The 16,495-nt window shown below is 43.0% G+C and overlaps 1 protein-coding gene across 1 annotated transcript; it reads right to left on the reverse strand.

The window, feature by feature from the left end:
* Window positions 1-15,383: 15,383 nt before the first annotated feature.
* On the reverse strand, window positions 15,384-16,166 carry LOC121856701 (extensin-3-like). The gene has a single exon (XM_042352392.1). The coding sequence runs from the start codon at window positions 16,164-16,166 to the stop codon at window positions 15,384-15,386; it is 783 nt and encodes a 260-aa protein (XP_042208326.1).
* Between the last annotated feature and the right edge of the window lie 329 nt (window positions 16,167-16,495).

Genomic DNA, 16,495 nt, shown 5'->3' on the forward strand with positions numbered 1-16,495 from the left:
CGTTATTATTATTATTATTATTATTATTATCGTTATTATTATCGTTATTATTATTATTATTATTATTATTATTATTATTATTATTATTATTATTATTATCGTTATTATTATTATTATTATTATTATTAACGTTATTATTATTAACGTTATTATTATTATTATTGTTTTTATCGTTATTATTATCGTTATTAGTATCTTTATTAGTATTATAATTATTATTACTATTATCGTTATTATTATCATCGTTATTATTATTATTTTCGTTATTATTATTATTATTATTATCGTTATTATTATTGTTATTGTTACTATCGTTATTTTTGTTATCGTTATTATTGTTAGTATCGTTATTATTGTTATTATCGTTATTATTGTTATCGTTATTATCGTTATTATTGTTATTATTATTATTATTATTATTATTATTATTATCGTTATTATCGTTATTATTATTATTCTTATTATTATTATTATTATTATTATTATTATTATTATTATAGTCATAATTATTGTATTATTAATATTACTATTACTTATATTATCATTTTTATTAATGACTAATTTGAGGTTTGAAAAAAAAGGTATATAGAGTTAATCGCTATTTCGCTATTTGTCAAGTTAAATAGGGATAATCGCCGATTAATCTTTAAAAAACAACTGATATATTCACCAACGAGATGGATATTATTTGTATATGGTCAAATTGGCTTTTGTTTGTGTTAAGTCACCGATTACTCTCATAAGTTAGCTAAATTGTGCTTTAAGTAGGTTAGATAAGGTTTGGTTAGGTTAGGTTAGGTTAGGTCTGGTTAGGTAGGAAGCCATTCATGATTTTTATGTATTATGGTCACCCACATGAAAGTCTTTAGTCAGGCGGAAGATCTTCATAATTAATTACATGCAAGTTATTTTCGGTAATAGACAATTATCCCTATTTAGTGTAACACACACACACACACACACACACACACACACACACACACACACTCTGTACGTTCTGTCGACATATTTAGTCACTGTGTTGTTCATATTCAATTATTATTGCTTTATTTGGGGGGATTTTTCTAGACTTTCCTTTACACCTCAACAGCGCGGGTGTAAAGTAATAGGCGTTGGATTTGGCTTTGTTGTCAGTTATTTTACGATTGGTTGAAAATTTGCGTCAGTCAAGGAAATTCAGCCTCTAATGCGCGTGCTTATTATTGGTAACAGTATTATTAGTATTATTAAAAGTAGTAGTAGTAGTAGTAGTTAGTATTAGTAGTAGTTGTAGTAGTAGTAAATCATGAATCTTATCCCTGTACAGTAACAGTGTACCCTTATCACAATATATCACATGGCAACTCCCACCTCTCTGCTAACCACACTGTGTGTAGGTTTTCCTTCCCTGTCCCCTCCCATAGAAATGTTCAATAGATCCAACACCCTTTTCAGATATTCAGGGGGGGGGCGGACCTTTTGATGCATGTCTGTCGATTTTGTTAATATATAATTAAGTGTATTTACGTATGTCTGTTTGTTCAAGTCAGGTGTAAAACATAATTTGCGGGTATTATAATTAGAGATAATCTCCATGACAGGTAATTAACGCAACTTACTATAATCATAGTAATTAATAAGAGGTATAATCATCACAGGTGTATATTACATATGATAAACATTATATTATTAATACATAAATAAAATATCTTGGGAACTAACTCTCTAACACTGCAGTTACTTACAAACTAAACGTTGATGTAAGTTAGTAATTAGATTGTTATTTATAAAAAATATATTAAAAATAATATATGAAAATAATAATATTTATATTGACAACAACAACAAAAAATAACAATAATAATAATGGAATAGTCGTAATGGAATTTTAGCCCCATTACGAAGCCTCCACGTAACGGGATTGTAAAGGTGCGTGTGTAGGCATTGTAAATTGAATTGAATTGAATTGAAACAGTTTATTTAGTCAGAAAAACACAGATACAGAGTGGATAATAATAACAATATTAACATGGCTGAGCCAGTGGAGAACCTGAGCTCTCTTTGAGGCACCTGATATATACTATACATTTATCTCAAGGAAGTATTATGTAACATTTAGTATCATCTGGAATAGTACAATAGCCTGGTGGTAATAAGAACATGTTACCACGGTTATCACTTCAATATTTATTTATTTATTTATTTATTTTTTATACATAAATTACAGTGGAATTGAAAATCATAAGTAGAATGGGGAGCAGTACAGCATGGGTTGTACAGTAATAAGGTTGAACAAGAGGACAGAGCTGTCAGGATTATGACCAGTTGGCAAATATGTTTATTGCAATGGTAATTACTTATACATTTACATGATAATTTCCGATAAAATGGTTTTGATGGTACAAACAAAACAGGTACTGTAAATATAGTAGGTGTTACAAGAAATATTAATACTTAGACAATAGATATTTTTTAAGAGATGATTTAAAGGAAGGGAGCGTAGTCTTTGTTCGGATGGGTGGGGGTAAGTTGTTCCACACTTTCACACCGGGATATTTTATGGCGGTCTGGGATTGAGAGGAGCGCATGGGGGGGTGGTCATAGTAGCTCTGGGTGCCTTAAGTTGTATCTCTGATTATTACGGAACTGGAAATAATTATTGTCAAGCAAGTGATTGATAGATTTGTAAACAAAGAGGGCACAGCAGTAGGTGTTAATATCTTCGAATTTTAAAATTTTCAATATAGCAAATTTCTCGTTTGTGTGATCTGTTTTTTTTTCAAGTAGTTCATTGTCCATCCAACTCTCTTTTGTGCAGTAACCAGAGATTGTGTTTTTGAAGAGTCAGAGGCCCCCATAGTGTGTGACAGTGTATCAGGTGTTGGTAGACAAGATCATGATAGATTTCTTTCATTGCTGTGAGAGTGAGTGACTGTTGAGTGTGACACATGATACCGCACTGTTTATTAACTTTACTGTGAATGGCTTGTTTGTGGTTTCTCCAGTTAAGTTTCTCATCAACAATAACTCCGAGGAATTTAGTATTTTGTTTGCGTTTGAGGACTGTATTACCAATGTACAGGGGTCCAAGTCTGGGGGTAAGTTTTTCCTTCTGTGAAAGATCGTGTAGTGGGTTTTCTCAAGGTTTAAGGTCAGCAGATGCGTGTATAGGTATTGTAAAGGTGCGTGTATAGGTATTGTAAAGGTGTGTTAAGGTATTGTAAAGGTGCGTGTGTAGGTATTGTAAAGGAGCGTGTATAGGTATTGTAAAGGTGCGTGTGTAGGTATTGTAAGGTGCGTGTGTAGGTATTGTAAAGGTGCGTGTGTAGGTATTGTAAAGGAGCGTGTTGGTATTGTAAAGGTGCGTGTATAGGTATTGTAAAGGTGTGTTTATAGGTATTGTAAAGGTGTGTTTATAGGTATTGTAAAGGCGTGTGTAGGTATTGTAAAGGAGCGTGTATAGGTATTGTAAAGGTGTGTATAGGTATTGTGCAGGGTGTGTGTGTAGGTATTGTGTAGCATTGGAAGGTGCGTGTATAGGTATTGTAAAGGTGTGTGTGTAGGTATTGTAAAGGTGTGTGTAGGTATTGTAAAGGAGCGTGTATAGGTATTGTAAAGGTGCGTGTGTGGTACATTGGAAGGTGCGTGTATAGGTATTGTAGTGTGTGTGTAGGTATTGTAAAGGTGCGTGTGTTGGTATTGTGAAGGTGCGTGTATAGGTATTGTAAAGGTGTGTGTGTGTAGGTATTGTAGGTGCGTGTAGGTATTGTGAAATGGTAGGTATTGTAAAGGTGCGTGTGTAGGTATTGTAAAGGTGCGTGTGTAGGTATTGTAAAGGTGCGTGTGTAGGTATTGTAATGGTGCGTGTGTAGGTATTGTAAAGGCGTGTGTAGGTATTGTAAAGGTGCGTGTAGGTATTGTAAAGGTGCGTGTAGGTATTGTGTTGCGTGTGTAGGTATTGTAAAGGTGCGTGTGTAGGCATTGTAAATGCGTAGGTATTGTAAAGGTGCGTGTGTAGGTATTGTAAAGGCGTGTGTAGGTATTGTAAAGGTGCCTGTGTAGGTATTGTAAAGATGCCTGTGTAGGTATTGTAAAGGTGCGTGTGTGAGGTATTGTAAAGGTGCGTGTGGAGGTATTGTAAGGAGCGTGTAGGTATTGTAAAGGTGCGTATAGGTATTGTAAAGGTGCGTGTATAGGTATTGTAAGGTGCGTGTATAGGTATTGTGGTGCGTGTTATAGGTATTGTATAGGTGCGTGTGTAGGTATTGTAAAGGTGCGTGTATAGTATTGTATAGGTGCGTGTGGAGGTATTAAAGGCGCGTGTGGAGGTATTGTAAAGGTGCATGTGGAGGTATTGTGAAGGTGCATGTGGAGGTATTGTAAATATGTAGGTATTGTAGGTGCGTGTGTAGGTATTGTAAAGGTGCATGTGATAGTATTGTAAAGGTGCATGTGGAGGTATTGTAAAGGAGCGTGTGTAGGTATTGGTAAAGGTGCGTGTGTAGGTATTGTAAGGCATGTGGAGGTATTGTAAAGAGCGTGTGTAGGTATTGTGAAGGTGCGTGTATAGGTATTGTAAAGGTGTGTGTGTAGGTATTGTAAAGGTGCGTGTGTAGGTATTGTAAAGGAGCGTGTATAGGTATTGTAAAGGTGCGTGTGTTGGTATTGTGAAGGTGCGTGTAGTATTGTAAATTGGTGCGTGTATAGGTATTGTAAAGGTGCGTGTGTAGGTATTGTAAAGGTGCGTGTGTAGGTATTGTAAAGGTGCGTGTAAAGGTATTGTAAAGGTGCGTGTAAAGGTATTGTAAAAGTGCGTGTGTAGGTATTGTAAAGGTGCGTGTAAAGGTATTGTAAAGGTGCGTGTAAAGGTATTGTAAAGGTGCGTGTGTAGGTATTGTAAAGGTGCGTGTGTAGGTATTGTAAAGGTGCGTGTGTAGGTATTGTAAAGGTGCTTGTATTGAATAACAATTGATCATTATTATCGTTTTACATAAATTTGCCAGTATCAAGTGATTTACAGTATTATGTTCACTAATTCAAATACATTCTCTGTAATTTGAGTATAAAGTCGATGTGAGTGGAGACTACGTGTTCATACGCTATAACTACACGGTGATGTGACTTCATGAAGTTCATTGATTCTGATTCGTGTTTGGGTTCACGATGATGTGACGTCATAAAGTTCATTGATTGTGATTCGTGTTTGGGTTCATGTTGATGTGACGTCGTAAAGTTCATTGATTCTGATTCGTGTTTGGGTTCATGATGTGACGTCATAATGTGCATTTGAAATAAATCCATCGACTGGTATAATATGTACTTGTTTTCGGTACCCTGTACTTGTATTTACACCTGGTTGAATATAATTTAAATCCGTATAACATCCATATTAGTTTGCTTCCTTTAGTAACTATATATAGAAGTGACGGTTAATAAGAGAATGATAATATGGGGAAGGAAGAGGAGGAGGTAAGAGGGTTTGTTACAAGCACTGGGAGTCAGGCATCGAGTTATGACGTTTGCAGCCACTTATTATTATGTTCAATGAAGCTTTTGGGTTATAGATATTATTACTATTAGTTATCGTGTTAGCACTATTGTTGTTATTATTTATATTTTTATTTATTTATTATTATTAATGTCAATATTATTTTTTTTTTATTATTACTAAAATTATTATTATTATTATTATTATTATTATTATTATTATTAGTATTAGTATTAGTATTATTAGTATTATTAGTATTATTATTATTATTATTATTATTATTATTCTATCTTTAAGAATCACCGCTATATAAATAATCAGACGAGCATTTGTTTCGCCTTGTAGTTTGGGTCATGTGCTGGTGTCTTGAATTATAGATACCCTGGATAGTGATTGTATATATATATATATATATATATATATATATATATATATATATATATATATATATATATAACCATTATCCAGGCTATCTATAATTATTACCCTTCATATATATAATCATTATCCAGGCTATCTATAATTATTACCCTTCATATATATAATCATTATCCAGGCTATTTATAATTATTGCCCTTCATATATATAATCATTATCCAGGCTATCTATAATTATTACCCTTCATATATATAATCATTATCCAGGCTATTTATAATTATTGCCCTTCATATATATAATCATTATCCAGGCTATTTATAATTATTACCCTTCATATATATAATCATTATCCAGGCTATTTATAATTATTACCCTTCATATATATAATCATTATCCAGGCTATCTATAATTATTGCCCTTCATATATATAATCATTATCCAGGCTATTTATAATTATTACCCTTCATATATATAATCATTATCCAGGCTATCTATAATTATTGCCCTTCGCCTTATATATATATATATATATATATATATATATATATATATATATATATATATATATATATATATATATATATATATATATATATCAAGGGTAATAATTATAGACACCTGAGCCTTTAAATAAAAGTAGCCAAAGTAATTGTGATACCCAAGTCTTTCATTATAGATACATAGCGTAATTATACACAGGCAGAGATCAGACACTGTCGTTTAACCTTGGTGGGAAGTAGAGGGAAGGGAAGTGTCCGTGATATGGGGGGGGGGGGCACTAGTGAAAGTGTCATAGAGGGCAAGTGTCTGTTCAATGAAGGGGAGGACGGTGGAAAGTGTCAGTGATTATTAGAGAAATTGTCAGTAACCGTGAGAAGAAGTGGTAGTGCCATTGGGGGAAAGTAGCAATGTCATGAGGAGACACTGACAGAACTGTAGAGGACAGTGACAGTACCGTTAGGGAAGGTGGAAGTGATAATACATTGAGGGGACAGTGACAGCACTATGAGAGGGACTGGGTGGGAACAGTGACAGTACTATGAGAGGGACTGGGTGGGAACAGTGACAGTACTATGAGAGGGACTGGGTGGGAACAGTGACAGTACTATGAGAGGGACTGGGTGGGAACAGTGACAGCACTACGAGAGGGACTGGGTGGGAAGTGACAGTACTATGAGAGAGACTTTGGGTGGGAACAGTGACAGTACTATGAGAGAGGACTGGGTGGGAACAGTAGTGGTACTTATGAGAGGAGGAGGACTGAGGTGGGAACAGTGAGCAGTACTATGAGGAGGGACTGGGTGAGACAGTGACAGTACTATGAGAGGGACTGGGTGGGAACAGTGACAGCACTACAGGAGACTAGATTGAGACAGTGAGCAATTACTATAGGAGGGACTGGGTAAGAACAGTGACAGCACTATGAGAGGGACTGAATTGGAACAGTGACAGTACTGAAGGAGGGACTGGGTGGGGAACAGTGACAGCACTACGAGGAGAGACTGGGTGGGAACAGTGACAGTACTATGAGGAGGGACTGGGTGGGAACAGTGAGCAATTACACTATGAGAGGGACTGGGTGGGAAGTGACGGTACTATGAGGAGGGACTGGGTGGGAACAGTGAGCAGCACTATGAGGAGGGACTGGGTGGGAACAGTGACAGTACTATGAGGAGGGACTGGGTGGGAACAGTGACAGTACTATGAGAGGGACTGGGTGGGAACAGTGACAGTACTATGAGGAGGGACTGGGTGGGAACAGTGACAGTACCAAGAGGAAAAGGGGAAATGACACAGTACTATGAAGGGAAAGTAGCGGTGCCATGAGAGAGGGTAGGCCCGGATAGTGTCAGTACCATGAAAGGGAAAGGGCGATAATAATGACAGTACCGTGAGAGGGAGTGAGCAGGATTAGTACCACGAGTGGGAGTGGGCGGGGTGATTACCATGAGTGGGAGTGGGCTGGGTTAGTACCATGAATGGGCGGGGTTAGTACCATGAATGGGCTGGGTTAGTACCATGAGTGGGAGTGGTCGGGAACAGTGACAGTGGTACTTACCTTCTAGTGCCTTGTTGCGGGACAGTAGTGCCAGCAGAACGTCCGGGGGCGGGTCAGGGGCGACGGCGGGAGGCACAGGACCCAGGTGAGGGCCGCCCTGGGTCACCACGGCACTCATGGTGGGCCCTAGCCGCCAGAGGGCCCCTGGGGCGGGCACACTCACGTCAGAGGGCAGCTGGGGCGGGGGTGAGGGCGCCGTGGTGTAGCTATGGTCTCTCTCGCCCGACACCTGCACCACACGTGTTTGGCCTCCACCTGCACCGCTACCTACCGCACTCGGCCCTCCTTGGGTCACACTGGGCGCCTGGGCGTGGAAGTTACGGGCGTGGGGGGGGTGGGCGTGCAGGTGCTGCTCCACCAGGTGAGACACTGAGCACCTGCCTGACGTAGGCCTAGCGGGCGTGGACGCTCCGTCGTGTGGATAAAAAGTCCGGTGTCACAGTGTGGACGAACCCACCATCATTCTCAATTATGTGGTGGGTGGAGCCTCGGGGGAAGTGCCACCAGTGCCTCGCCCCGCCCCCAGCCCCGGGCCAGCCACTCACCACCCAGCCCACCACCGCTGTCCAATCAGCGCGGGGGATAGGCACCGTGAGGATGGCGCAGGCGGCAGAGTGGTGGTGGTGGTGACGGCTACTCACCACCTCTACCACCACCACTGACAACACTGCCACCACTGACAACAGTACTTCTACCACGCTTACCTCCACATCGCCAACACTGCCACCCCTCACCACCACCCACACTTCCTCACCACCAGCCACCCTCCCTCACCACCACCCACCCTCCCTAACCACGAGCCACCCACCCTCACCACCCAACCTCACCTCCACCTACCCACCCTCACCACCACCCACCCACTCTCACCACCACCCACCCACTCACCACCCACCTCACCACCACCCTCACCACCACCTCACCACTCCACCTCACCACCACCACCACCCACCCACCCACCCCACCACCCACCCACCACCACCAACCACCACCCACCCACCCTTCCTATAATCTCCCCCCCCCCCACACGAGGAAGACATAATTTCTTCGTTCTTCTTGACTGAGTTTTTAAACTACACGATATCACAGTAATTAAATAAACACATATCGTCTTATTAATGACTAGCTCATATTTGTCTCCTTACCAATATAAAGTCTTCAGTACATAAGATTATATATAATTATATCTATATCAAAATTATATAGATATATTTCGCCTTCCCTTTGTGTAGTTAATTACTAGTTATATTATCTCATCTATGCATTCGGTAATATTTATATGAGGATTAGATATATTTAATCATGGCTTTTGTTAATCTCTACTTAATTCAAGATCATAATATCCTGGTAATTAAATATATATAATATATTGTTAACCTTATAATATATACTGTATCCTCTATAATTATGGTTTGTTCATACATAATGTGTCTCATATATGGTCATACATGGCTCGTATACATGTGTTGTATAATGCTGTAATGTATTAATAAAGTTATACAAGAGTTGGTTGTATGTCATGAATCTTTGTCTTTCTATTTATCAATCTGTCTGCATATCTGTCTATCTATCTATCTATTTCAGCAGCATGTAAAGAAGGTTAGACTTTAACTCACTCATCAGGTCACGTACATAATAATAATAATAATAATAATAATAATAATGGCTGCCCCTCGTGTAGCGAGGATGGCCGGCCCAAGGGCCACCTAGGCGTGAATTTGTTTACGGTGTAGAAGCTGTCGCCAACACAATAACCACACCCTGAGTTATGAGTTACATGACCCAGTGTTTAAGGTGTAGAAGCTGTTACCAACACAACAACCACACCCTGAGTTAACGAGCTGCATGACCCAGTGTCAAGGAATAGTCCGAGAAGACCGGACAACTCGCCAACTGCACTGGCTAACCATTATCCCGGAATACGATCCGCAAATCAATTAATATTCAGGTTCTCAATTACTGCTGGGTAGACAGAGGTGAATGGCGTAAAGAAACTTGCCCATAGTTTCACCCTGCCCGAGGATCGAACCCGGGTCTGCACGCTTGCGAAGCGAGCATGCTGACCATTACACCACAGGTTGCCACATACATACATACAGATATTTATTTAAATGGATGTATAGATAGATTAAGAAGAAAATGAATAGATTGATAGATTCATCACCAGGAAGGCAGGCAGATGATAGACAAATAGATACAGGAGATAAGAACATTGCTTCAGTATATACACAAATATTACTACACATTACAGGGATTCTTTTACTGTAAGAATTACTAACGTTTAAAATGGTTGGGGAGGAGGGCAGCTGTCGCCATCCCTCAGATCTGAGTATTATGCCTGGAGTAATTGATTGACTGATGTTGTTAATCGTCTTGCAATATGTAGAAGAATTGATTATGTCGTAAGGCTTCTGTGAGTTTAATTGGTCGTGCGTCTGGCAGTGTTTGGTTTGTTGTTGTTGCTAGTACCGGGTTCCTGGAAAAAGTTTGTACGGCATGGTTGTATTTTTAGGGTCTTGGCGGGTTAGAATGAGACCGACGCCAGATCGATATAAGACGCCGTGTGGAGAGTTTAATACAAGGTCAACAGAAACACACACACACACACACACACACACGCACGCGCCTCTCCATCTCCACTCACCTCCTCTCACCCCTCACCGTTTTCCCTCTCCACTCATCCCTCTCTGTTCCTATTTACTCCTCTTTCTCCTCACTTTTCCCTCTCCATCTCCATATTTTCCCTAGCTCCCACTTCCATCCTCATTCCCACTCACCTCTCTCCATTCTCACTCACCCCTCTCCATCTTCACCCACCCCTCTCCATCTTTACGCCCACTCATCCCTCGCAACAATTGTGTGAGTCTCAGGGCGCGGTGTATCAGAAGATGTGTTCAGATCTCACTCACTCACACTTACTTGCACACCCAGCTCACTCACTCACTCAATTACTCACTTACTCACACTCAATTACTCACACACACAAGGCAGCAGTAATCCCCAGACGCTCCCGCCCCATGCAAATTACAACCTCCTTCTCCTCCTCCTCCTTTCTTGCACACTTCAACCCTCCCTTGCCTCCCCCACCCATCTCCACAGGCTTCCCTTCTCCTCCCCTCTCCCACCTCTTTCCCCCTTCCCCCTCCCCTTCCTCCCCTCTTCCCGTTCCTGCTTTCGCCCTTCGCTTCCCTTCTTTGTGTCTCGTCTTACCAAGGTCTCTCCCCAACCCTTCATTATACGTCTCTCTCTCTCTCTCTCTCATTTGTCTGGTGTTTTTATTAAATTCAAGGTGGGTGTAGTGGAGAGACAGGTGTGTGTGTGTGTGCGCGCGCGCGTTCGTGTGTGTGTGTGTGTGTGTGTGTGTGTGTTTTACCAATTCCACAGAGTAAACTAAGGACGAAACACACACACACACGCACACACACACACGCTCACACTCAAAAAAATGTCACTATCCTCCTCCATTTGGAAACGATATGAACTAATCTTGCAAATTCAACAGAAAATATGATAGCTCGTTCCAACTAGCTTTTCCATGATTGAAATTGCAAGTTGATATCATGCAATACGTAACAGGCTGATGTTGACAATTGGCGGGACAGCTGAGTTTGTATTCTATTAAGGTAATTTTTATTGTTGTTGTTGTTGTGGTTGTTGTTACTGGGAGAACTAAACAAACTTAGACACTGATTTTACTTTTTTCAACCTTAGTGAGAAAATTCGCTGATGTTAATGTGTTTGATTTGGGACGGTGTGTGTGTGTGTGTGTGTGTGTGTGTGTGTGTGTGTGTGTGTGTGTGTGTGTGTGTGTGTGTGTGTGTGTGTGTGTGTGTGTGTGTGTGTGTGTGTGTGTGTATGTATGTGTGTGTGTGTGTGTGTGTGTGTGTGTGTGTGTGTGTGTGTGTGTGTGTAAGGATGAGCGAAGAGAGAAACCTAGATAAATACGTGGATATGGAGATGTTTACTGATAAATAGAAAGATATTATGTATACAGTAAATTGATAAAGATATACAGATAAAGTACAGCAAGAATCTCTACTTTAAAAACATAAAGGTTAAATGACATCTAAATACCTCTGAACATTTAGGTAGATGTGTTCACGTTTAAGGGACTGGCTAGCACGATAAATCCCCGTCAATTATTACCACAACAACACTCCTGGACTTGACGTGTGGGGAGGAGCGATTAGTTGTTCATTCTACTTACCTCTACCCTAATTCCCAATCTCTCTCTCTCTCACCACCTTCACTCTTCCCCCTCCTCTCCCTCAACCTCCCTCGCCCTGCCCCTCTTCAACCTCTTATTCATCACCTCTTCAATCACCCCACCTCTACCAACCCCCATCAACCCACACCCCATCAACCCACAATTCACCCTCCCCATCAACTCATACCACCCTCCCCCATCAACTCACACCACCCTCCCATCAACTCACACCCACCCTCCCCCATCAACTCACACCACCCCTTCGATCAACTCACACCCCCTTTCCCCATGAACCTTATGTAATTCACCCCTCCCCATCAAATCCCGTCAACCCCCCATGAACCACTCACCTCCCCTGATGAACCACACTACCCTCCTCATCAATTCCACACCACTTCACCATCAACTAACACCACCCCAACATCAACTCTACACTCACTCCCATGACATCAACTCCACACCACCCCCACCATCAACCCACACCACCCCCACCATCAACCCACACCACCCATCCCCCACAACTACCAATCCCAGCCCGCCATCCTAATTGGAGGATTATGCAGGCGATGGATTTTTTAATTTACAGGGATTTTAAAATTTTTGTGAGCGCGTTATTAAGTCCCGAGAGAGAGAGATAAAGGACCTTGTTACAGCTCCTGAAAAATTAAATAGTGAAAGTTGGTGAAATTGTTGTTGAGTGATGCAAGTATTGCCTTAACGGGGCCCTGCGTGCTGGTAAAATTGGGTGTAGGGGCGTGGTGGAGGGTTGTGGGTGTAGGGGTGTGGTAGAGAGTTGTGGGCGTGTGGGTGTATGTGTGCGGTGAGCCGATTGTGTGCGAGTGGGTGTATTAGGTGTGTGGGCTGATTGTGAGCGTTTGGGCTTAGGGGTGTGGTGGAAGGGTGTGGTTTAGGGCTGTGGGCGTGTGGGTGTATTCGGGAACTGTAAGTAAATGTAGGGGGAGTGTAGGTGTGTATGGGGTTGGGGGGTTGGGTGTAGATATGTGTGGGGACAGTTTTTTGACTGTAGATGAAGGGCAGGTCTGGCTATTTGACTTGCGGTAATAGTTAACTGCAACTGGGTTAGGAGTGTACAGGACAGAGAAATGGGTAGATAGTTAGATTGGTAGATCGATGCATAGATTGAAAGAAAGCGAGAGAGAGAGAGATAAAACAGTGCTAAAGTCTCAGGAAACTACAGTTCAGGTTTCACTAAGTGTGATTATGATGATATTAAACACACACACACACACACACACACACACTATTGATGATAAATTTTCTTGCACTTATATTTTAAAACACAACTTAACAATTTTTCAACCATAATAAAACAGACCAAAACCAGATGTTCCTTGACCTTAAGTTTTAAAGTTTCTTGTTGATGTGAAGAAGCCAGAGTGTGTTGAACATGTACGGTGCCAGAGTGTGGGAATATATTTGTGCCAGAGTGTGTTGAACATGTACGGTGCCAGAGTGTGTTGAACATGTACGGTGCCAGAGTGTGTTGAACATGTACGGTGCCAGAGTGTGTTGAATATGTACGGTGCCAGAGTGTTGAACATGCATGGTGCCAGAGTGTTGAACATGGCTATGCCAGAGTGTGTTGAATGTACGGTGCCAGAGGTGTTGAATATGTATGGTGCCAGAGTGTGAAATATGTACGGTGGAGTGTTGAACATGTACGGTGCCAGAGTGTGTTGAACATGTACGGTGCCAGAGTGTGTAACATGACGGTGCCAGAGTGTGTTGAATATGTATGGTGCCAGAGTGTGTCTGCGGTGTAGGTGAGGAATATGTACGGTGCCAGAGTGTGTTGAATATGTACGGTGCCAGTGTGGAAGCAAATGTACGGTGCCAGAGTGTGTGTTGAACATGTACGGTGCCAGAGTGTGTTGAACATGTACGGTGCCAGAGTGTGTGAACATGTACGGTGCCAGAGTGTGTTGAACATGTACGGCGCCAGAGTGTGTTGAACATGCATGGTGCCAGAGTGTGGAATATACGGTGCCAGAGTGTGGAACATGTATGGTGCCAGAGTGTGTTGAACATGTACGGTCAGAGTGTGTTGAACATGTACGGTGCCAGAGTGTGTTGAACATGTACGTGCCAGAGTGTAGGAACATGTATGCCAGAGTGTGTTGAACATGTACGGCAGAGTGTTGTAACATGTACGGCGCCAGAGTGTGTTGAATATGTACGGTGAGTGTGTTGAACATGTACGGCGCCAGAGTGTGTTCAATATGTTATAAGGTCTCCCTAGCGTTGACAGGCAGTAACCAAGTGAGGGTAGGAAGGGGAGTGAAGGATGAGGAGGGAGCCTGGAGGAGGGAGTGGAGGGGTGTTAAGAGCAGGTTCCGGGTGCCAACATTACCTGACACACTGGGGAGCTATTTTCTAATGGCACAACGAGGCCTGGGGGGCAGCCCTCATTTTCCAGATGAACACAAACATGGCGGGTGGCTGACTCTGGGGGAGGAGGGAGGGAAGGGGAGGAGAGAAGAGTAGGACGGAAAGAAGGGAGAGGGGTAGGTGGGGAGAGAGAAGTGTAGGAGGAAGGGAAGGGGAGGAAACAGGACAGAGGAAGGAGAAGAGGGACGAGGTAGGGGTGAAGGGAGATTAGAGCGAGAGTTAGTGGCAGCGTAAGGGGAGATGACAATACAGAGTAGGGGAAGGAAACCAAGGGAGGGCAGGTGAGAGGAGGGGAGAAGGAGGGGGAGAGAAGGGGGGTAGAGCGGGATAGGGACGGAGGATTAATATAAAAGGGGGGGAAGTGTTTTGAAGGGGGAGAATAAAGTAGGCTCAGGGGGGAGGGGTGAGCAGCAGCGAATGAGGGGAGGATTGGAAAGGGGGTGGGGTGGGGGAGAAGGATAAGAGGAAAAGGGGGGATAATAAGAAGGGAGGTGGGGGAGAACAAGAGGGGGAGGGGTGAGGGGAGGTAGATGGAAGGAGGTAGAGGGAAGGAGGAGGGTGAGGGAAGGAGGAGGGGAGGGAGGGGTGAAGGAAGGAGAGGGAGGTAGAGGGTGAGGGAAGGATGAGGAGGGAGGTGGAGGGGGGGTGAAGGAGGAGGAGGTGGAGGGGGGTAGGTAGGGGAGGTGGAGGGGTGAAGGAAAAAGAAGGGGAGGTGGAGGGGGAAGGAAGGGAGAGGGGAGGTAGAGGGTCAAAGCACCACCTCACTGCCACACCTCGTTAATTCCAGCTCATTCATTAACCTGTGGAGCGTCTCAACTTACCATAAATACCTGCAACTTTTATTTCTCCCCGAGGCAGCCACAGTGCTAACATGGTGCCTCATTGGTGATCCATGGTGCCTCACTGGTGACCCATGCCTCACTGGTGATCCATGATGCCTCACCAGATCCATGATGCCTCACTGGTGATCCATGATGCCTCACTGGTGATCCATGGTGCCTCACTGGTGATCCATATGCCTCACTGGTGATCCATGGTGCCTCACTGGTGATCCATGGTGCCTCACTGGTGATCCATAGCCTCACTGGGATCCATGATGCCTCACTGGATCCATGGTGCCTCACTGGTGATCCATGATGCCTCACTGGTGATCCATGGTGCCTCACTGGTGATCCATGGTGCCTCACTGGTGATCCATGATGCCTCACTGGTGATCCATGATGCCTCACTGGTGATCCATGGTGCCTCACTGGTGATCCATGGTGCCTCACTGGTGATCCATGATGCCTCACTGGTGATCCATGGTGCCTCACTGGTGATCCATGGTGCTCACTGGTGATCCATGGTGCCTCACTGGTGATCCATGGTGCCTCACTGGTGATCCATGGTGCCTCATTGGTGATCCATGGTGCCTCATTGGTGAGTCCATGGTGCCTCATTGGTGATCCATGGTGCCTCACTGGTGATCCATGGTGCCTCACTGGTGATCCATGGTGCCTCATTGGTGATCTATGGTGCCTGACTAGTGATCCATGATGCCTCACTGGTGATCCATGGTGCCTCACTGGTGATCCATGGTGCCTCACTGGTGATCCATGATGCCTCACTAGTGATCCATGGTGCCTCACTGGTGATCCATGGTGCCTCATTGGTGATCTATGGTGCCTGACTAGTGATCCATGATGCCTCACTGGTGATCCATGGCCTCACTGTGATCCATGGTGCCTCACTGGATCCATGGTGCCTCACTGTGATCCATGGTGCCTGACTGGTGATCCATGGTGCCTCATTATGATCCATGGCCTCACTGGTGATCCATGGTGCCTCATTGGTGATCTGCCTGACTAGTGATCCATGATGCCACTGGTGATCCATGGCCTCACTGGTGATCCATGGTGCCTCACTGGATCCATGATGCCTCACGGTGATCCATGGTGCCTCACTGGTGATCCATGATGCTCATTGGTATCCATGGTGC

The sequence above is a fragment of the Homarus americanus genome, unplaced genomic scaffold (assembly GCF_018991925.1).
Source record: "Homarus americanus isolate GMGI-L3 unplaced genomic scaffold, GMGI_Hamer_2.0 scaffold40025, whole genome shotgun sequence".
NCBI classification, from domain to species: domain Eukaryota; kingdom Metazoa; phylum Arthropoda; class Malacostraca; order Decapoda; family Nephropidae; genus Homarus; species Homarus americanus.